This window comes from Channa argus, chromosome 6, assembly GCF_033026475.1.
Source record: "Channa argus isolate prfri chromosome 6, Channa argus male v1.0, whole genome shotgun sequence".
NCBI classification, from domain to species: domain Eukaryota; kingdom Metazoa; phylum Chordata; class Actinopteri; order Anabantiformes; family Channidae; genus Channa; species Channa argus.
Window position 1 is genome coordinate 26,982,173 of NC_090202.1, and position 23,026 is coordinate 27,005,198.

Sequence of the window (23,026 nt, forward strand, 5' to 3'; positions counted from 1 at the left end):
TATTTGGTCCATAAAATGTCAGACACTTTGTCTCTGAGAACAATGTGTTGTCTTAGTGCTGCTTGTTGTTTCCGACATTTAAAAAACAAAGCACTGCAAATGCTGTATGAGGATACAAAGGCATTTACCAAAACAGACATTGAGGATAAATATGATGTAATTCAATTAGTATCAGAATGAAAAAACTAAAATGTTGATTACGTTACAAGTTTATTAATCACATAAATATACAGTATGACTAATGTCCTTTCCCAATTAAAAGAAAATAAATTACTACCTAGAGGAAATGTTTTTTGAGTGACTGAAGCCCTTTCTTTTGTACCTCCTTCAGAGGGAGGTTGCAAAGTTCAATGGCTGAGGTTCACATCCTCATACCCAAACTGAAATTCTCCCATTGGTTAGAAAGGCACTTAAAAACTTTCTAAGCAAATGTGTACTGCTGCCAGTCACAGGAGGCTCTGATGTACTATTAACTTCTGGATTATATTTTTTTTAAACAAAAAACATTATACAAACCAAGTTACCACACTGCAACATTCAGATTAGGGCAAATTTGTAGCATTGGTTAATGTTAATATTGACATTGAGTTTTCTGGGGTGAACAATGTTTCTCTAACTGTAAACTAGTGATTTTGTTATCTATAAATGTACCAGAGTCAATCAGGCTCAGGGCTCATACAGGCAAATATTTTAATTATTCATTCTCACACACACACACACACACACACACACACACACACACACAAAATGACAGATTAAGAACTGAGTGTAAAGCAGGGCTAAATGAAACACGTTATAAATAATCGCAAACAGAAACTGTTATGCTCAGCTTTTCCTCCACTTTGTTGAAACTTACTTCATGCACTGCAATACAAAAGTCTTTGAGATAAGAGGACACTTGCATAAAATTAAACCTTTCTCAGCTTTCCACTGATTATCAGCTGAGCTCCTTTTAATTTTGTCAAGCACAGGACTGCACAAGTCTCATTCCCAGTGAATAACAGTAGTCACTGACCCAGTTAAATACTGAACGTGGGTGTAAAGGGCCTTAGACGCAGTCAAAGGGTAATAAAGTCTCCCTCTCTGCCTCTTCCTGGACTGGTCCGTGGTCCACGGCTATTGAGACATATTGCCTCACCTGAACATGGACAATGGCCTTATCAACCCTGTCTTTTGACCAAATATAGACTAGACACGGTCACCTTAGTCATGGTGAAAACACCCACTCATCTCCCTAAACACATCTACAGTGTGTCATGATGTAATGCACAATCACAGGCAAAGTATCTCTCTGTGGATTCAAGGCTGCAGGGTGTGAATACAAGACTTCAGCTCTGAAACATTTGGCATGCACACGTGCATGCACATACACACGCTTGAAGGTGTGGTCCCAGTGAGTGGGTGGATCTTCCACCATATGGTCTCTGGGCTCCACACACACTCCGCTCTCAAGAAGCTGAGATTTGGCCTTGACCATCTTCACGCTCAGCAGCCTTTGCTGATATTATTTCTGTTTGTCTGCCATCGGGAGACAACCGATGCACTTCTGTAAAATAATTTATTTACAACAAATTACATTGACTTTACTCATATGATCAAGCAATTCCCTGTTGCGGATTAATAAAGTATTTCTGATTCGGATCTTGTTATTGAGTATTGATTATCGAAATGTCCCGCGTTTCCTCATGGGCTGGGCCGGTTAGATTTTAATGGATCTGAATTAGCTCAATTAAAGCAGATCAAATTCCAAATCATTTCTTGTCTGTATGCTGCTCTGTTTGGTCTACTACAGCACTGCTCCGATATGCAACAGCTGCACTCTACAGTGCAAGCACTTTACTCATAAATGCATATTTACACTGGCACACCAGTGTTAATGATACTTTGCGGGCAAAATACGCAGCCTGTAAAAAGCTTCTTTCACACATGCACTGGAATCCCGAACCTCTCCAGACGTTATCCCTAGGCGGCGCATGTGAGAACGCAAATGTCTCAGTGACATGCTCCTGAAATTATCCAGACTTTATCCTGTGAGCCTGTAGTTCAATGTATTATGTGAGTGAACTCTGTCCCGATTAGTCGGCAGGATTTAAAGCAAGAAAATGGGCGTGTTGCCAGTGCATCTCTCTTTTTTCTTTTTTAATTATAAATGCACGACTCCGATGTGCTGTAAACAAAGCCTTCGAACAGCATAATTTTTCTATCTTGTTGTGTCTCCTGTGTGCACTGAATTTCTCCTGTGAGACGCTTCTGACTTGGACGATGTGCTGTAGTCTGTTAAATGCGTAAAACGAAAATCTGATGATCTGAATCTGAAAAACTCATGATGCCATCCAGGAGTTTTCAGCCAGAAACAGAGGGATATTCTAATACATGAATGGCAGAGAGAAGTTTAATACAGTCCATATACATGTATTCTTCAATCTGAAACCATGTTTGCATGAAACCAGGATGCATGTTGAAAATCAGTGCATTCCAAATGTTTTGCATTTGTGTGGTAGATTAAAACAATAAGCCTTTGACTAGAACAAATTTGCCACATAAGAGACTGCAGCAAATACAATCTGACCGATCAGTGTTCAGAAAAAACACAGAAAACGCATAAAATTATACTGATGTGCCTGAAGGGAGCTCATCCTGTAAAAGCTCTCCCTCTCTCCTGTGACTCCTGGTTTAATGCACCTAAACTGAGCCCGTGCTAGCCAAGTGGAATATTCTAATCCTCTCCCAGATCTGATCATAATTACCCACATTAAAGTTATTGGGACTATTTGATCTTGAACCTTACAATTAACAGCTTAGAGATGCACCAGCATCCTTTCTTCCATCTGCCTTCACATCAATAAAGTGGATGAACACTTCAAGGAAGGAAAAGAAAAAAGAAAGAAAAAAAAAAAAAAAAAAAAAATCAATCCAGCATCCCAGCTTTCATCTGGATTCAGCCAGTCAGCCCGTTTCATACAGAGGAGGGGAGTGCATGTTGGGGTTCGTCTAGACACCATGCTCAGCAGCCCGAGCAGCCTTCCAGGCAGACAGACTATCCATTATTCAGCTGCTGGCAGGCTTCTGGCTGCTCCACAGCCAATATTACTATTTATGTTGGTACTGTGTAAGTGACTGTCTAAACTGCAAAAAAATATCCATGTTAATGACTAAGAAATCTACCAGTGAATAGTGGCACTTTATTTCCACAGCAAATTATCTTAGAGAAATCTTTGAAAGTCAGTGAGACACTCGAGTGTAGCCACATCTTCCATCTCTGCCTCTGGTTTCCTGAGGCCTCCCAGGTTGGCTCCATCTTTTCCTAAACATTCTGCTAACACTAGCAAATCTGCTGTTTCAGCACTAATCTTGGAATAGTTTACCATTTTAGAAAAACTCTGCCGTACAACATTATATGAAAACGTGACATCAGGCAAACGTTGCTTTAATTTAATATGGTCTGTAGCCAGGTACCTAGATTGGCAGAAACTCTGAATATGGGGAAGGGCAGATACGAAAAGTGCAGAGAATAAGATTTAGCTCCTGTCCAGAGCTGCCATCATCTGTGCTGTGCATGGGGAAGGAGTTTGATTGCATTTTACTGAATCCAATTCCACATCTACTTGTTGAATCCAAATCCTGAATAAAAACACTGAATAGAAGAAACCATAATAAAAATAGAATAGCAAAAATTTGAGCTGGGCGATATTGCAATAAATTCATTTTGCATAATTGTATTCTATATCAGTTAAAATTGATAATTAAACATCTTTTGCCATGATGTCCTCCTTATATTCTGATGTTTGGGTTGAGATGGTTTCCACTCTTTGCTGGTTTGTCTTTCACACACAATTTACAAATCATATCAAAAAGTTTGAGTCACATCTCACTGGTTGCTAAACCATTTCCAAAAACACCTTAAAAGCTTTTTTTGAGGATTAACTTCTCCTTAGATTTTTCTAAAGTCCATGTTTGACCTCGCATCAAGCTTTTGTTTGCAGGTGTCAGAAAATGAAAAATAAAATCAGGGGACAGGTAAGACCTGCCCAAGACTGACCCCAAGGAAACATATGTGTTTATGAGGAAACACACACACACACACACTTCCCTCTTCCTAGTCTCTCTCTTTCCATCATGCTGTCAAGGTGTGAAAGTGACAAGTGGGTGGCCTTGTGCAAGTCGGGCCATAAACGCTCCTTTAATCACACCTAGGTCTCCATGGCAACCACTCATATCCCAGTGCACTCTGTGCTGCTCAGCCAAAGCAGGTCCAAGTCCAGTTCACTCTCTCACATGTTAAGATTCACCTACAACTACGAGTTTAATTAACAAGGAACACTCAGCTCAGTCACAATTCATTTATATAGCACCAAAACACAACAAAGCACTATACGAAAGTTTGAGTCAGGGTCAAAGGATGTGGATAAATTCATCAACAATAATATTTAAACTAAGCTCCCTTCAATTTCACACATGTAATAGGAGCTCTAAAGGGCCATTGAGCCAAAAGGGATGAGCCCATCAAAACAGCACAACCCAGGTTTAAGAACAGATAAGTGGTTGTTCACGGCTTTCATGAACATTTCATCCCATCTAATTCTCTCAAAGTGCGAGACTCAGTACTAACTAACTAACTACATACATACATGAGGCCAGTGCTGACTGTAAGCGTCCTACTTCTTTTTGTTTGTCAGTAGAGCACAAACTTAGGAGTGAACAATCAGTACTTTTAAATCAAACTTACACACATTATTTAGAAAACTGGTAAGTCAGATAAAACTCTGTAACAGGGAGCAAAGGTCAGAGCAATTCAGCCAGAGGGAGACTGTGCTGCATTCACCCGGGAAATACATAAAGACAGAGAAAAGTGTTGATTTATCGAGCTCAGTCAAAAACCGGGCAAAGTTAGAATCATCAACAGGCAGTAATGAGAAGGGAACTAACTCCTGATGGTAATGAAAATGTCAAATGAAGGTTAAAGTGCCCGTGTCTGCAATCAATATGATGCAGCAGATATACATGTTGTCTGGCCTCCCAAAGCCACTAAAGCCCTCCAGAATCTACTGGCACATCGTCACATAGTGACTAAACTCTCCAGGATGAGGAGACGACTGCTGATTTTTACTGAGCCACGTGGAAAGAAGAGCTGCAGTTTAGACGGATTAATGTGAATTTATTATAAAGAACAACAAGAGAGTTCACAGTATTTAGGGTCCTGTTGGTGATGGGAATCTGTGGAAAAAGCACATTACTCTACTGCACATCACTACTGATAACTAGATACTGGGAACTTCACAGGACCATTAGACAGAAAGGCTGGATTGAAATTTAAAAAAAAAAAAAAAAAAGAGACTTATCTGCAGTCGTTACTTCTTGAAAGCATTTCAGTTAAGGCCACTTGATTTTGTGCAACATGCACACAGTAAATGATAAATGTAAAGAAAGAAAATATAAGTGACTACACAAGTGGCCTTCACTGTTGTGACCATTTATATTGGTATGACTAACTCATGCAGCAATTAGTTGGGGGTGGGGTTTCTTTGGTACTGTGTTGAGTATTCTTGGTGTTCTACAAACAAAAGTGACTATTATTTACTAAATCGATTATTTTCCCCTTAAGCTATTTTTTATTTTCCAATATAAAATATAACATAATATAATAGCAAAACTATGAATTTACTAAAAACACAAATTTTAATTCATCAAGCATTTATATTTTAACATAATGATCCAAAGTATACACTGAAGGGCATTATTCCTCTCCCCATAAACAGGCCAGTCTTAACTGGTAATCTGTGTTTTACAGACTAATATAAAGTCTCTAAACAATATAATTAAAGCAAGAGCTTGTTCCATTCAAAGTAATGGAATGTGGTGCAAATTTCCTAAGAAGCCGTTCAGTTTACTTTAGTTAAACCCCGTCCTCCCCGTCCCTGACTGCTACAGGGTCCTGCTTGGTTTGGGAGTGTGACTCTGTGTCCACCAGAACCTGTTTCACATTAGGTTGATGAGGTTTTTATAGCTTCCAGCTTTAGGAGGAAGTTAAGTTTTTCTGTCATTTCCCACTTTTTGGAGGAGAGTGGGGGGGTTCAAGCCTCACCTGTCTTCCTTCAAAATGGTAATGAAATAGGCCTAGTTAAAAATTCCCACATTTATTAAAATTTCAGCATGTTTTAAATCAACATCATCAAATAACACCAAGTTCAAAATCGAGAAAACAAAAGTGTGATTGTGTTAACACCCTTTACTTTGTCACTTTGCCATTCGGCAAAAAAAAAAAAAAAGAGCAAATGCGTTTGGCTAGAACAATGAACAAGTCAAGAACAAGAAGAAGTAGACAATATGTGAGACTTATCACTGCATTAGCGCCTGCAATGAGGCTGTTTTACACTGTGCATCTCTTTAAAATGTAGTTGCATGCTTGATACTGCCCATCTCATGATCTATGTTGAGCTGAGATCTGTAATTTGTTTTCAGTGAAGCAACAACTGAAAAAGCCCGTCTCAGAGATAAGATGTGGCAAAGGGAAGAAGAATGCTGACAGCTCTCCTCCCAATGACTGGATGCTCTCTCTCTCCACTACAAGGCAGAATTCCGTGTGTAAGCTGTAAACCTCAGCCTCAGGGTGAATTGGTCCTCTTCAGCAGAACTGAAATGGACTGGTGCTGCTGCATTGAATGGATCCAGAACCAAGTCATACTGAGCACTGTTGTTTGGGAAGTATTTTTGAAATAATCTTCTCATGGAAGAAATGTGCTGCTTAAAACCTGGGATCACTGTGGTGGCTCCTGCCCCACATCGAGGTTTTGGATGAATGCAGTGATCTTGTCTCCCAGATGAGGTAGGTGCTTGTCTCTTCCTTGAAGCTGAATATTTTATTACTTTAGCTTTCCGAATACATCGCTGAGATAAGCAAGTTTCATCACTGAGTCTTGCAGCCTCATCCTTGCCCTCCTCCTCCAAAAAGATGCAAATTTCTGCTCTAAGCTCGAAGAATCGTGAGAACACTTTGCCTCGAGAGAGAGACACCGTGACTGGCTGTGAGACAGCACAGCTGAATGGTCAGCTCCCATCGTCGTGCTTTGAGGGGTTGAGCTTTGATGAAACTGACCACGCTCACATTCTCTGTGAAAACCTTGTTTAATTTGGGGCCGAGCTGCTTTGACACTAGAGCTTCCCTGTAAAGGACACACTGTGTCCACTGCCCATTTGGTACGACCCTCGATTAGTGCCTGCCCCCCTTTATTTTTCCCTGCCATTGTCTGTGCACCATCCGAGCAAAAGTCAACGCAGTTTTCCCATTCTAGCTTGTGTTCTGCAAGGAAACTCTTGAAGAGCTCATCAGCTGTGGCTCTGGTTTGAACATACTTGCAGAAAAGCAAATCCTCATCCTAAAAAATTCAATTGCTCATGTAAAATGAAATGTTGTCATTATTGCTGTCAGCAGCATCGTCCACTTGTAAAGCAAAAGGTGAGTCTTTCCATGAGTTGTTCTTCAAGATCACCTGAAATGTCAGGTATACGTGCAACTGTGTCGTTTGACGGGGATAGCGTTCGATTTTGCAACAGTTTCCTCATCCAGCATAATTAACAACATGTCTGCAGCAGCAGGAAGAATGATTTTGCACTGGGCAACTTCGAAAGAGGCCATTTGTGCTTTACTGTTTCACCATGCGACTTTCCTGCTGACGATATTCTGACAGTTTGCTCTGAAAGAAGTCGGGTGACTTGACATGACTGTGGTATGTTGTCTCTATGTGTCTTCTTAAGATACAAAACACACGTGAATCCATAAGCAAAATAGGCCTCCTCATATTTTCTTTTAGGCTGGCTTTTTGGTTGATTAGGCCTACAGTCTGTCTCGTTTGTCTGCTGGCACCGAATGGCCTGTTTTTGTTGTGGTCCATGTCCATGTATCCATCATGCCAGCTATGTACGTTTCAGCCTCTCTGTGTGAAAATGTGTTTATGTTCTGCTGCGATTAACATGCCACCGTTAAATCATTACTTTTGGTTCCACTTTTCCCTCCCGGTCCCCTAACTGATGCTTTAATTTACACGTATTAATGGCCGCTTTGTTTGTGTGGGGTGGTTTTGTTTGAGTGTATGATCTTTATTGTTAATAAATCATAGCATTAATAAAGATCAATTTCCAATTGTTCTTCACCTGTGCCCCCACCTGTCATGTCTTCATTCCTTACTTGTAGGTCACGCCCCACACTTTGAGAACCATTGATGTAAGCTAACTTGTTCGTAGCAATTAGCCAATAATCACAGCTGAAATTATCGCTTTTTTTGCACGTTTCTGATAGTTTAACAAGAGTTTTGATCATTTGCTCTTATAGATTGTTAAATTACAGAGCGTTTTTATGCTGGACCTCGAAAGAGCACTGATGTTGTCCGGTCGAGTTAAGAAGTAACTTTGACTTTACCTGAGCTGTCTGCTCCCTCTCTGCTGCAGACAAGGACCCCTGGCTGAGCTCCACCCTCGCTCATGCGCAGAGAAAAGAAGCTGCTCCACAAGTTTATTTTCTTATTCGCCAACATAAATGGTGTCTTGAAGAATCCGTATCCGGTGATTTCAGAACAAAAATATTTATATTTTCATGCTCTAGTTACCTTCAACAACTAAATCCACACACTGGTAATGAGGTAATATCTGTATGGTCCCGATATTTTTTCCATTACCGAATCTTTGTGTACCATTAATTTTCCAGCCCAACTTGCGATTGATCTCGATCTGTAAATCGACTTATTTTGGTAATTGATTACATTGATTATGTTGATGCGTCGCCCCATCCCTAGTTAATTTACCAGCAAGTAGAATACCTAGAGCCTATTTTAAAATATATATAATCTGCTGCACCATAATAAAGAATTTTTTTTATCTATTTCTTAAATTGCAACTCTGTTTCCCATGCAGATAGTTGGCAGACCAGCATCTTTGCTTTAATTAGGAAACAGCGTAGGAGACTTAGGTGGACTGGATATTTTAATCCCTCTGACAATTTAGTAGTCTTTGGGTTTTTAGACATTGGAGGGATTTTTATTTATACCAAGGTTTGTTCCTAAGCAAACTGGGTTTGTTAACCTTTACCCGCTGAATTAGCACAACGATTACCAACGCTGCAGATGAATTAGTGAAAAGACTTTGCAGAATGTTAAAAAATGTTAATAAATGTGTGTGTACTGTTGGACCAGGCATGTACTTTCTGATTAATCACGTCAGAGGTTGATTTAAGAGATAAAACAGTGGAAGCTGCCTGATTTCATTCATTCATTCATTCATTTATTCATTCTCTTTCTCAGTTATTTCAGTTGGCCACCACTAACCACCTTGTGCCCCCCGTAACCTGGAAAGCCAGTTTCAAAAAAATAATCACATCATCCATCTTCGACTATATTAACCTGACTGTAGCAGACTTTGTGCGGGCTGATGGGCCTGTGGAGTCCGGGGCGTTAATATATGGAGGTGGATAGAGAAGAAAATAATGGTGTGAGCCCAGCCGACAGTATCCATTAACCCCTTTCTATTCACGGGAACACGAGCTCCTCACTCCCAGCCGTGCACCATGCCTGACTGGGAACGGAGATGAAGGGCTCAATTTGAGCTTTACAATTAAATATGAAAGGGTCACTCACCACTTGTCTGGTTGCAAATACAAATCCCAGGATGCTGCGAGATAATTTCCGACACCGGGACACGCGGTCTCATGTATTCGGTAAACTCTGCTCTCCTGTGGCCTCACAAACGCTCCGCACCGTCGCCCTCCTCGCTGCTTTTTCAACAGTAAACTTGACGAACCCAGGCTATTGTTAGAGAGGCACAGAGAAGCCTGCTGCACAGAAACGCCCGCCCCTTACACCCCACTCCAGACACGCCATTGGTCGATGTTCAGATCTGCTCATCGTGGATTGGTTGAGGGTTAAAATCTTGGGCGGATCCTAGCTCGCCGGTGGAGCCAGGGATGGTGCGTTCGGAACTGCTCTGAAAAGCTTATTCCAAACCTTTAGGGTGTTGCTTTCACGTGTAAATATGTCGTTGGATTAAACACTAGAAAGAAGTAGGATTTTTTTCTTCATCAAGCACGTTTCAAATGTTATCTGATCTTAGAAAAAACTTTTTAGACCGAGGCCTCAGAGAAGTATGACTCCATTTAATCAACAAACCCAATCAGAGGAGTTGTTCATGGGGCTCCAAGGTTGGTCCAGCTGGTGCTTTACAATGTTGGTTTGGTTAACTGTGTTGACTGGGATGTTTTTGGCTGACCATGCTCCCGCTCCGAGTCATGTTCAACCCAACAGGTGAGGGCTGGCCCGCAGCTTGTGAAACAGTAAAAAGGTAAGGTGGGGCATGAAATTTAGTGACCCATACTGTCCCACCCTGAGCAAACCAAAGGTGCATCTCCATCAGGAGCCAAAACCAAAAAATAACTGACTAAATAGAATAAGTAATAAATAAGCATAAATGAAAAAATAATTACACAAATAAAAGGAAAGGGGGAAGCAGGGGTTAATGGGAGAGCTTGGAAGATATACTAACTATTATACTAAGTTGAAATAATAAGCTAAAAATAAGAGAAAATAGAAGCAGAACATACATGTCCATATATACATAGGCATACATATACATATATAGACACATGATTATATTATAGTATAATAATAATTATATTATGATAGCAAGAAACAATCAAATATAAAAACATATATATAAAAAAATATATTAATAATAACTCTAATAATAGTAAGCACTCGGCTGATACAAAACAAGGATACAAAACAAAACATAATAATAAAATAATAATGATATAGTGATAGCAATAATAACGGTGGTTAGGAAAAGATAAACAAGTAAGAAATAAAAATAAAAAGGGGAACAGAAACAATGGTAGTGATATTTAAGTCGCAGAGAGAAAAATACTACTTGTGGCTCAATCTCCTTGTTCTTTTGGTTTTGGTAAACATCAGCTGTTGTTTTGCATTGTTTTGGTTCATTTATTTGAATGTATTATTAGTTTATAGTTTCTGCATGCTATCATAAAAGAACATGTTTCTAGTCTTAGTATGTTTATTCCTGTCCTAAACCTTTTTGTTGTGAATTAAAAAAAACATTTAACAAACAACATGATATTGATGATATATGATAATGAAAAAATGAATAAAATGGTTTGCCATATTGCTAAATTAAGCATTCAATAAAATATAATTTAGCACATTTTACGTTTTATTTTTTATCTATGAAATTATTGCATGAGGAATGCTAAAATATTATTTATTTATTTAATACTATAATATTATTTATCCCACAGACATTGTTTCTACTTTTTTCTACTTTTCTACTAGGGCAGGGTAATATTCCTATCATTTGGTTTAGCAGGGAATCTTCAATCTTCATAAGACATACATTTTCTAACAAATATTAAAAACACAATTGTTAGCATGTTGTTACATTTAAGACTGTTTACCTCCAGTCTCTTTAATCCAATGCACTGCTACCTAGATATAAACAGATAAGTGATTATGGAAATAAAGTTTTTCATTTCCACTCTTTCTGAAATGACACTTTTTATTAAACGAAAGAAACAAAAACAGAAATTTATTAAGATGTGTCAAGGTGAAAAATAAGTAAGGAGACAGCAACATCTGGTGGTGACTTAAAAGAAGTCAGTAGATTCCTCAGTCTGATGGAGCAGCCAGAAGGATAAATCAAAGAAATACATAAGAATCTATATCGGCAAAATAAGTGCATTACTCAATCAATCAATAAACAATAGTTTTGTTGTCCACAATGTATTTGTACAGCAGTAGAGTGACACAAAGGGACAGACAATATGAGACAACATTAGTCCTGCTATAGAGTACATACAGTCATGATGAAAAGTTTTCCATAAATGCTTTCATTTGCTGCACATTTTACTCCATTGTAAACATATTTAAAGTGAGAACATAAAACCCTTGTTCTTGTTGTAAAAACCTTTGTTTCCAGAAGCACTTTGGCCTCAGTAGTTGTGAAATCCGACAGTCACTTTAACCCACTTTCTCTCTGCAGAGATGGGACAACCTGACACAAAGACAAAATAGCCAGTCAAGGTTCATCAACCAGACCTCTTAGGTGGTGTTTAAATGCAGTGCTCTGGGAGAACTATATCTGGCAACAACTGCATCACTGGCACGTAAAAAAAATAATAATAAAATCGATCAAATGACTGACAGCAGAAGGTGCCAAACAAAATACATAAAATTAAGGCAAGTGCAAAACCCATACATTTACAGGAGATTTTACAATTATTATGATCAAACACCTTCAATAAAGTGTTAACATATGCTAAAGATTAGAAACAAAATTGGTATTTGGTGCCAGCAGTCTCCACACTTCCATACCTTCATCAGGACCAACTGCCTTTCCGCTCTTCATCCTCTTCAACATCCTCCTCACTTCACTCTTACTAATCTTTGCTACTTCCTGCTCCACACCAGTCACCTCTTCTACTCTTCGTTCCCTTTCATTTTCCTCATTCATCAAGTCTTCAAAATTCTCCTTCCATCTTCCATCACACTCCTGGCACCAGTCAATACATTTCCATCCTTATCTATAATCACACTAACCTGCTGCACATCCTTCCCATCTCTCTCTCTTTGTCTCACCAACCTGTACAAATCCACCTCTCCCTCCTTAGTGTCCAACCTAACATACAAGTCCTCATATGCTCTTTGTTTGGCCTTTGCCACCTCTACCTTCACCTTACACTGTATCTCCCTGTACTCCTGTCTACTGTCTTCAGTCCTCTCAGTGTCCCACTTCTTCTTAGCTAACCTCTTTCTCTGTATACACTCCTGAACTTCCTCGTTCTCCCACCAAGTCTCCTTGTCCACTTTCCCTCATACCTGTCTCCCTGATCACATTAACTGCAGTTGTCCAGTCATCTGGAAGCACCTTCTGACCACCCAGAGGCTGCCTCAGCTCCTCTCTGAAAACAACATTCTTCCTTTCTCAACCTTTCAACCAATTTGTCTGTACTCTGGCAGAGTCAGTAGACTTTGTCACTGGATATTTTACGCTGGCAAATTTACCTTGTACCGTGACTATATTTACGGCAGCATATCATGGAAACGCTCTCTGTAGAAACACAAAGACAGAATTTTATTCTGAAAGAATTTTTAACTTTGGAAAATTCCAACTTGACATGGTTAATACTGTTGACACACAACTTCAGATTAACATTAGAATTTGGCAGAACAAAGAAGTCCATGAATCCATAAATGAAGGAAAGAGCTTGTAGTTGTGCAAATCTCCCTTAAACAGTAAATTAAGAGAACTTTAAAATTAGCCGTGTGACAAAAAAATATTTCTAACTAATATTAGCAGCAGCTGTTATTAACTACAGTAAAAATATGACAAAAACTGATGTTCCCATGGATATGAATTACTCTGGTGATCCGTGTGTCTTCTTACATAGTTACTATGTACAATGTTATAGATACAGTAGGCTAAATGTAGTGGAGTAAAAGTATCAAAATGCAAATACTTGTACAGTATTTGAGTGCTGTTACTTTGCACCACTGATAATGAGAATTTATCATCCTCAGTTACACACTAAAATATGTCAGCAAACACGTTTAAAATCAGTAAAGCAGCATCACCAGAGTAACTAAAGACATCACAGCTGATTTGTCTAAAAGCAAAGAACACAGATGACCTGATACAGAGTCTAAGGCCTTAAATTTTCCCATGATGCTGAGATAAAGAAGTTACATCGCGTAACCACAGATGAGAGGCTGTTGAGGGCTGATACAGAGCTTGTGAGGAGAGCAGTCTCAGGGTTTGGACTGGACTCTCAGAGAAACTTCAGAGCAGAATGGCTGCATTCACAGAGTTCTGCTTCCTGCTATTTGTTCTCATCAGCAACATTCAGACAGAAGAACTTATCACCATTAAAGAGGAAGGGGGCTCTTATGAGTTTACTCCCCCCGAGGAGGCCGATCACTGCCTGATCTCCAGAATTGTTGGTGAGGAGAAGCTTGTCCTGTGGAACACCTCTGACCTCTGGTCTGAACCCTCCACAGTACCTGAAGACTTGAAGCAAAGACTTTCTGTTGTCAGCACGTCGAATATTTCCTTTTACCTGATCCACAACCTGACTTATTCCGACTCGGGCCTGTACCAGGAGAAGTGTTGGACTGAGAGAGACACAGAGACACATGAGAACAACATCAGGATTATTATTTGTGGTACAATGATTGAAGACATTTCTTCTAAAGTGAGTTTTGGACAAACAGTGGACCTGCCATGTGGAGGAGCAGCTGATAAACTGACCCCCCTGTGGCTCAAGCTAGAGTCTGAATATATAGAGGACAAATGGACGAGAGTTTTTGGGGACAGTACAACATCAGTGATAACCAATAAAGAAAGATTCCAAGTGGTTAAAACCACATCAGCTCTTCGTGTAAACAACTTCACAATAAGTGACCCTTCAATGTACAACTGTTTGGTGATGAACCAGCAGCAGTGTGTTTCTAGTAACATTGTAGATGTTTCGCCAGAAGATGAGGTTCTCTACTACACAGTGGAAGACACGGCTGTGCTGCAGTGCTCTGTCAGTGATTTCCGTGATAATCATCCCACAGTTTGGTTGAGAATAAATTTAAAACCAATAGATTTGGAGAACAAACGGTCACTGGTGATTTCATCGCTTATGTTAAATGACTCAGGTTGGTACATTTGTAAATCTTTAAGCAAAATGCAATTTTATTTGTTGTTGGTGTGTCCCAAAATTGGTCCACCAGATGTACAACTCTTCTCAGAGGGAGAAGACATCACTCTCACATGCAGAGACAGTTTGAGAAATGATATGAAACTCTTTTGGTTCATTAAGTCAGAACAAACAAATGGGAAAATCTTTAGTGTATATGAAGGAATGTATAATGTGAAGGGAAGATTTACTGAAATCAACCCTCCTGGACGTCTGATTATTTCCAATGTCTCGCTGAAAGACACAGGGGAGTATTGGTGTGTAGTGTCAGACCTGAACTTTCAGTGTCTATCAACAACCAAATTCCTTGTAAAGTACAGAGATCCCTTTGGGACTTACTCCACCTTCTACAGAGTGTGGTCCTCACTGCTCAGTGCTCTGCTGATGATGCTCTGTGTTGTTGTTGCTGTTGTGAATCACAGAACCAGGAGACCAGAGCAGCTTTGAGCTGAGACAGAGACTTAATATGTTCATATTGATGCTACTCAGCATTTGCTTAAAGCTACAGTGGGCAACTAGAGCCCAGCTCTGAAACTGCTTTATTTCACTCATTAGCCTCCACCACGCTCTGCACATCCCCTCAGGTAGATGTCTTGATGAAATTATAATAAATAAGGATGCTAATAAACTTCCTAATCAAGCAGAAAGTGGGACTCTTCTCTGTACGATGAGCCTTGATCAAAGCTTTTAGAAGTGAATACGTCTTCACCGCTGCCAGTGCTGTTCATTGAGTCTGTGTCACTGGAGGCTTCCACTGCACCGCTGCCCATTAAAGCTCTAATATGTCACTTTTTACATCAAAGTACCTGCTTGAAAACCTCGTCATGAGGTGAATGGTTTCTCTGTCACTGTGACAGTGGGCCTGTTCTCTTTCTGTTTGTGGAAGCTTTGACCGGTGCATGAAAGGGAAAATTGACCGAGTGTAAATATTTTCTTTACAACACAACTTTGTTGTAAAGTCGCTGAGTTTTGTTTGCAGGCACATTATCTGAAGATTGTTCCAGAAAACTGAGCTTACATCACAGTGTCAGCGTTGCTCTGCTCTTAGTGTTACTTTGCAACAGATATAAAACTATGCAGAGTCATTAAACCCTGTAATATTAATGTAACATGTCAGTTCATATTATTCTGTGGTTTCTGATGTTTTCTTTGTCACTTCAGCAACAACTTCAGCTAATTAACAAATGCTTGTGTATCACTGTACATGAGGAGGTCTCAGTAACAATAATAATGAAAAAAAATCTATGATTTTATCTATCATAGAACATAAAAATAAATGATATAAGCATCTCTGAATGTAATTTTTATAAGCACCATACTGTATTTCTTTAACAATGTGTTTCTGTTGGTTTAAAATCTTAATAATTACAGTAGTTAATATACTTTTTATCTGTGTCTGTGCTGCTTTGATTTATGCAAATCAATGATATTTGTACCTGTTTAAATTGTTCTTAAATAGTAAACTGGAAAAAGAAATTATCTGGAACAACTGCTCAGAAGTGAGAAATACCACTGAGCATTTTTTTCAGGTTATGTTACATTAACTTCTGATTTATAAAAAAAGACATATGACTTTCATTAAAATGTATACATTTAATTTCTTAAGTTTTATTTATCTACTTTATATTATATTGTATTCCAAAGTCAATAAATCAGCTAAAAGATTTGATTTTATGATTTTATTTGTATCTCAGAACAGAATATTAGTCCCTGCTGATTTTTAAAAATATATTTTTACATACACAGCTGTAGGAAGCCTGGAAAAATGCATTTTTTTAATGTACAAAAATCTATTTGTCATGAAAGCTGTGGGGAGTAAAAAAAAATGAACAAATAACTGAGTTTAAAAGTTTACTGGAGCCAGTACGAGGACTGAGGAGCTTGTTTGACAAATCATGTGAAAATCTTTACTCAAGTATTTTTATGTAACAAATTTCTTGTGTTGCTTTTGACACTTGGACACAGAAGCCCATCAACCAATAAATCCATCAATCCATAAATAAAGCAAAGAGCTTGTAGTTGTGCAATTCTTCCTAAAACAGTAAATAAAGAGAACTTTAAAATCAGCATTGTGACTATCAACTATTTCTAACTAATATTAGCAGCAGCTGTTATTAACTACAGTAAAATATGAGAAAAACTGTCATGTGCCATTGTAGTAAAAAACACATTTCAGTGCAAATACTCCACGTGTTGTTACAGGAAACAAGACATTGAAATTCTTATTGAGACCACAGACCTGGTATTTAATTCACACTAAAGTTGGAACCTTCTTTTATTTATAGAAAACGTGTCTCTCTGTCATATAGAGACAGACACACGTCCACACTTGAGTCATATGATTCTGTGGATGGTGATCTCAACAACTTGACGTACTGTGGTTTGATGTTACCATCAATCAAACAAAGTGCGCTAATTCAGTGATTAGAAGTTTTATATAAAGTACTGTTAATTTTCTACCACTAATAATAAGAATCTTATCATCCTCACTTACACACTAACACATATCTGCAAACATAGCGTCACCATGGTAACTCAAGATATTACAGCTGAGTTGTCTAAAAGCTGAGGGCATGGTACTTGATACAGAGTCTAAGGCATTAAAGTGTCCCATGATGATGACTTATCTCACACTCTCAGATAGAAATAGCAATTCTTCATCTTCTACTTTCATCACTTTGCTATGGCTACTCAGCAGTGACATCTGTAGACACAGGCATTTTATTTGTTCGTCAAGTCATAAGAAATGAAAATATATAATACATTCTTTAATAATTTCAATTCCTGCCTAGTTTTTAAACTACGAGCCGAGTAACACTTGAATGCAATCGAGAATTTGGAGTGTAAGAATTTTCCCTGTCAACATCAATGCACCACGAGTGTTTTTTTTTTTTTATTCATCATTACAAAACATAAATGTATAAAACTGTTATAGATATGCAATTAAAAATGGAAAAATTGTTTGATGGTTTGAAGTAAACCACTGATCAACACTGGTGAGTCGTTGAGCTCAAAGTTGCCGTTCTTGGTTGAATGAATCTGACTCCTACTCAATGAGAGGAGAACACGTGTCATTGATGGTGAGATGAAATAAACCAACAACTCCTAGTTAAACTGGGGAGTAGGAGTGTCAGTAAGCGAGTTGGACGCAGGGGCCAACAGGTCTCAATGGCTAGAGACACTGACTGATAATCTAGTGAAAAGGAGGCATTGAGATAATGTTTCAGTAGAAGACACGCACTTTGTCTTCTCTCTGTCCACAGATCACTGCACTGAAAGTGGACGCTGACTCTAAGATCGCCACTGTTTGTTGTTGACGTCTGTTAATAGGAAATTCATCCCATTCCCATTAATCAAATAATGAGAAACGACAGAAGGGGTTGTTCATTATTTGCACGGGGAAAGGGCGCCAGTAGGGGCTGCAAATTATTATTATTATTATTATTATTATTATTATTATTATTATTATTATTATTATTATTATTATTATTATTATTATTATTATTTTGAGGACTTGCAGCAGAGCCCCTTCCAGCAGGTGGTGCCCTGGGCCACTTTAATCACAGGAGCGTTGGCTTCGTGTCCTGAGGTGTGTAAGTTTCTACAGTCCAGTCTTCTACACAAACAGCAGCAGAATGCGGGGACGAGAGCTGCGGAGCTCGGTCACTTCCGCACCATGTGAGCTACCGGGACCGAAGCTTATTTGCTCCGGTGGGGTCTCGCCTCCTCCAAGATAAAGTAACAGAAGCCCCGCAGCTACGAGGTCTCCATCCGCCAGAGACAGAAAGACTCAGGGGGAGGAGAGAGGCAAGAAGTCGGAGAAAGGCCAGAAGCCGGGGAGGGGACGTCAGCGGATCGGAGTTCCCCGCGGCTGTAGGCTGAGACAGTCCGAGTAAGAAGAGGTCGGATCAGCGCGAACATGACTGCAGACCTGACGGCGTCTCTGTCGGTGCTCCTGGTGGTCGTTGCCCTGAGCGAGGCGATCCGCAGGTTCCTGACCAGGGCCCTCGCACGCACCGGGCTTTCTGTGTACGCAGTGGAGCTCGTGTCCACCTTCCAGCTGTGCTGCTGCACGCACGAGCTTAAGCTGCTGTCCGATGTGGGCGGGATTGAACCTCGTCTCGCGCTTACCTTGACGTACTTGGCGTCCGTGGTCCACGGTCTCACCTTCAGGGGGGCTATCGGCAACCCCACCAGTGCGCTCGAGCACGCGTACCACGAGAGGATCTCGCGCTGGTGTGCCCTGCGGCGGATCGCGTGCCAGTTCGCTGCCGCCGCCGCGGCTCGAGCTGCGGTGCCGGTGATCTGGAGCTTCGGGCTTTCTGGACTGCACGTGAGGCACAAGCTGTTCGGTTACCAGTGCATCAGCTCAATTCACGCGCCCTTGCCCAAGGCCGCCGCCGTGGAGCTCGCGTGCGCCTTTGCGGTTCAGACTGTTGTCACGCACACGCGATCGGTAGAGGAGAAATACCGCGTGCACGCGGTAGCTGCAGCCATCGCGACGTCTGCTTATGCAGGTATGAAGAGTTTCGATTGTTTCTGTTTTTTATGACAAAAGAACAACTGAACCTCTGACAATAATATCATATTAATAATATTATATTACCATTGTCATCATTATTATTAGTAGTAGTATTATTACTATTGTTGTCGTTGCTCAGTGGCAGTTGACGCCTTGTGTGAAGCAAAGGTCTGTGACTCTGACTCTAACGAAGCCACACAGAAACCAAAGAGAGACCGAAACACTGCAGGCATAAAAACACCTTTCAAAAACCAAAAAAGCAATTTCAACAAATACCATGAGATAAAGTCAGTTTTTGGAAGAGAACATGCCAAAAAATGAAGATATTAAATTATATAATTGAGTTCTTGGAGCAATGTTGCAGCAGATACGACCCTTAATACAATAGGTGTGTGTGTGTGTGTGTCCAGGTGGCAGTTTGACAGGAGCAGTGTTTAACCCAGCGCTGGCCTTCTCCACACAGTTCCCCTGCAGTGGAAACTCTTTCCTGGAGTACTGCCTGGTCTACGGGCTGGCCCCCCTGCTGGGTAAGACTCACTGTTTCTCTGAAGGTCCTGAAAAGGCTGGAGAAGAACTGATTTTAGTTTCGTCAAAATAAGACATCCAAGCCTAAAAACAAAACAAAACTTTAATTTATAAAGGTCTTGTACAGTGGTGCTTTTGTAATGATTTGACCAAAAACTGACTGGAACATCTGCCCTGCTATTGTTTCAGACCTCAGACATTTAAGATTCTGCTAATTCATGCGCAAACTTTAAACGTATTACTTCTATCTCTCCATCTGTTTCTGCAGCTTATCCAGATCCAGCTCACGCTCAGTGAATGATATTTCTAGGAAATGTAATGTACTGCTATGAAGCACCGACATAAATGTGACACGTATAGATTAACAGACCTACTAAATTAATCCTAAAGTCTACAGAGATTTATACTGTTTTATTTTCACAGAATTTTTTGATTCAGTACTGCTGTTTCTATTCATATTTTTTGCTGTTTTATTAGAAAAAGCTCTAAAAATCCAATGGAAAGAGGCCTGATCAGATGCAAGGTTTTCATAACTCATCAGTCATTTGCTTCATGCACACAGACACAACAACAAAATAGCTCCTTATAGAAATGGCATTATTTCTTTATGGCAAATCTGAATTCATGATGTGAGTAGAGCTGCTTACATACGACACTTAACTGTACTGTTGATTGGGTTTTTCCATCTTTCAAAATGTTCACTCCACATCCAGAGGGACAAATTGTGCTTTTTAAATGTATTTCTCTGAACCGGTTGGCTTTAAATGCAGTTAACCGTCACTCAGCTTTTGTTCTATTTGGAAATGCTGAGGAAAAAAAGTCCAGATCATAAACTAGATCAGCTAAAGTTCCTACTTATCATTTGCGATTTGAGCACCAAGGCTCATGATGAAGGGCTGTCAAATTAAACTGAGAGTTTGTTCTTCTGGAAACTTCTGGAAATACTAAAAATATGTTTACCTGCTCCTCTTTTTTGTCTCTTTTACATTCCTTTTGTTCCAGGTGTGATGACCTCAGTGCTGCTCTCTGATAAACTCGCCTCTCTGCTGTTGAGGAAATCATCAGTCCTCCATCAGCGACAGGAGTCGAAGAAGAGAACATGAGCATCCTTAAACCAAGTCCTAAGTTAATCTAAGACTGCAAACCCGAAAGTTTTAATGGAGCATGATTATTTAGACAGATCACCCTTTAATCCAAACACAAAATGAAATATAATAATTTTAGTGTTTTCTTCTTTTAGGTTAGAGAATTTAGAAACTTTACTGGCCAAGTTTTGACTTTGTTGCTGCAAATGAACACCACAAATATCCACACAGCGCTTTCAATTCAGGCCTCTCAGAATCCAAACCCAGTCACCTCATATCTGTGCACATTCGTCCAGGTCATTGTGTTCCCATTCTGGCAGTTGGGCTTTCAAAGGATCCAGTAAGAGCCCTTCTACAACTGTAGTGTGTTGCCAGAGCATCAGAAAAAACACAGGAGCTGGTGCATCCTACAGATGAAACACCCAGACATCAGTGATCCAGCAAACTGGAGACACTAAACAACCACTTTACAAGCTCATGGCACAACTGGAGAGCCTCCTCCTCAGGACCAAACAGTCCATCTGCATCTGAAAAACAGCCTTTGAACACAGCACACGTCCGCATTCTGGACTGAGAAGAATACTTTCAAAGTGGAGTTAAATAATGTCCAGTTGCTACCGAATTTGCCCTTTCGGGATAATCATGACCTGGAGGAATGAGAATCTTCACAGGCATCAAATAAAGAAAAAAAAAGTTTCACAACCTTTCAGTAAACACTAACACAAAACAGACGCACAAATCCAAAAATCTACATTTCAGGCACAAACTGGAGAAATGTAAACAAAAAGCAACAAGACTTCCAGCAGGATATTTAACAGTATCCATAAAAAAGAGACTCTCAGGTAATTGGTTGAAAAAGAAAATGTAGTTAAAGAGCACATTCTCTCTGTGTCCAGCTGCTGGTGCCTTCAGCTATTCCTTATCGTGTTTTTCCTTTATCTGTGACCTGTCAGTTCACTACTGAGAACTAACAGATATACACAAATTAACAGTTGGAACTGAAGAAGCTTTTTAGGCCCAAACCCTCACTGGAAAGAAAGTTTGCACGATTTGCACATTTAATTCAAATTCCAATTCAACTTCATTTATACAGCACCAATTCAAAACAAAGTCATCTCAAATTTACTGTTCATTTACTGTTTTTTGTAACGTCAAGCCTTGTATACATGTGTTGCAGTTGCAATAATATAGTGAGGCCGGTATTAACTGGGAAACTACTAATAGAAAATTAGTACATTTACTAATTTCCAAATTAGTAATATTATGGAAAGCCTTTATTTATATAGCACTTTTCGTAACATGGTTAAAGTATTTGATTGTATATTAATAGTATTCATGTTTATATTAATGTGACATTCCACAGGAGGATGTTTTTGCACAGAAATGGAGCCTTTGTACTGTCTGTCTGTAAACAGTGGAAAGCAGTGTCTAAATGTGTAAAGATCAAACTTCCAGCAACACTACAGCTAATGAGGAACATTTTCATTCAAGTTGAGATTTGAATTTTTGCTTTACAGCTATTAGATTTACATGTTCTTTGCCATGTATGTCCAACAGAACCTGGAAGGTGAAAAAGCTAAAACACATTGGTCTTACATCTTGTTTTAAAATCACATCAGGTTTTGCACATTTTGTCCGTCACAGAATGATGAACAGTCAAAATAACAACTATTTTTTTTCCCCTTTTAAAAATATATTTCTGGTGACAATTCACTGCATTTTATTCTGTAGATCATTGTTCACAGTAGTGGAAATTAGTTATAATTACTCCAGTGCTGTACTTAAGTACAAAAGTACAGTTTTGATTTTCAAAACTTTACACTTTTACGCCACTGCATTTATTGGAGTATTACTGGTTAAGACAGGACATTTTGATCGGCTGGGGAAAATTCACAAACTACTCACCAGTATATGTACTTGGAGCCTTTTGGCCACGGCATCATGAAAGTGATCAACACAATAATGCATCAGTAATTATAATACATTTATATACCGAGAATATAATGTATGTATTTCATTATATTGAATCATTTTAGTTCAGTTTAGTATTTAGTAATTCTTCCACTACTGGTTAGTTTGCCAAGTTGCTGAACTTGAGCTCTGTGTTGGGAATTTTCTTTACGGTCTTCATAGCATACAAAATACGCTGAATCAATTGAT

The 23,026-nt window shown here is 39.4% G+C and overlaps 2 protein-coding genes across 7 annotated transcripts in view; one reads left to right on the forward strand and one right to left on the reverse strand.

Moving 5' to 3' along the window:
* The window catches only part of pak1 (p21 protein (Cdc42/Rac)-activated kinase 1), a 59,566-nt gene extending 49,779 nt beyond the window's left edge, over positions 1–9,787 (reverse strand). For both annotated transcript variants that reach the window (XM_067507061.1, XM_067507058.1), the window contains exon 1: positions 9,624–9,787. The gene's annotated coding sequence lies outside the window, so the exon portion shown is untranslated. The remainder of the gene's footprint in view (positions 1–9,623) is intronic.
* An 8,546-nt stretch (positions 9,788–18,333) lies between these two features.
* Positions 18,334–23,025, forward strand: aqp11 (aquaporin 11). Of its 5 annotated transcripts, none has more exons than XM_067507063.1 (3): positions 18,334–19,251; positions 19,667–19,783; positions 20,784–23,025. In XM_067507063.1, exons 1-3 carry the CDS (start codon positions 18,654–18,656, stop codon positions 20,882–20,884), a joined length of 816 nt encoding a protein of 271 aa, XP_067363164.1. In that variant the 5' UTR covers positions 18,334–18,653; the 3' UTR covers positions 20,885–23,025. The 5 variants fall into 5 exon arrangements, with proteins under 5 accessions (XP_067363164.1, XP_067363168.1, XP_067363166.1 ...); XM_067507067.1 differs by having other exon boundaries at positions 19,720–19,783; XM_067507065.1 differs by lacking the exon at positions 20,784–23,025 and adding an exon at positions 20,050–20,426 and having other exon boundaries at positions 19,720–19,783.
* The last annotated feature ends 1 nt before the right edge of the window (position 23,026 follows it).

Coding starts and splice junctions, on each gene's coding strand:
- aqp11 (XM_067507063.1), top strand. CDS start 18,654: ATGACTGCAGACCTGACGGCGTCTCTGTCGGTGCTCCTGGTGGTCGTT. Junction 19,252..19,666: donor CGCGACGTCTGCTTATGCAG/GTATGAAGAGTT, acceptor GTGTGTGTCCAG/GTGGCAGTTTGACAGGAGCA. Junction 19,784..20,783: donor CGGGCTGGCCCCCCTGCTGG/GTAAGACTCACT, acceptor CTTTTGTTCCAG/GTGTGATGACCTCAGTGCTG.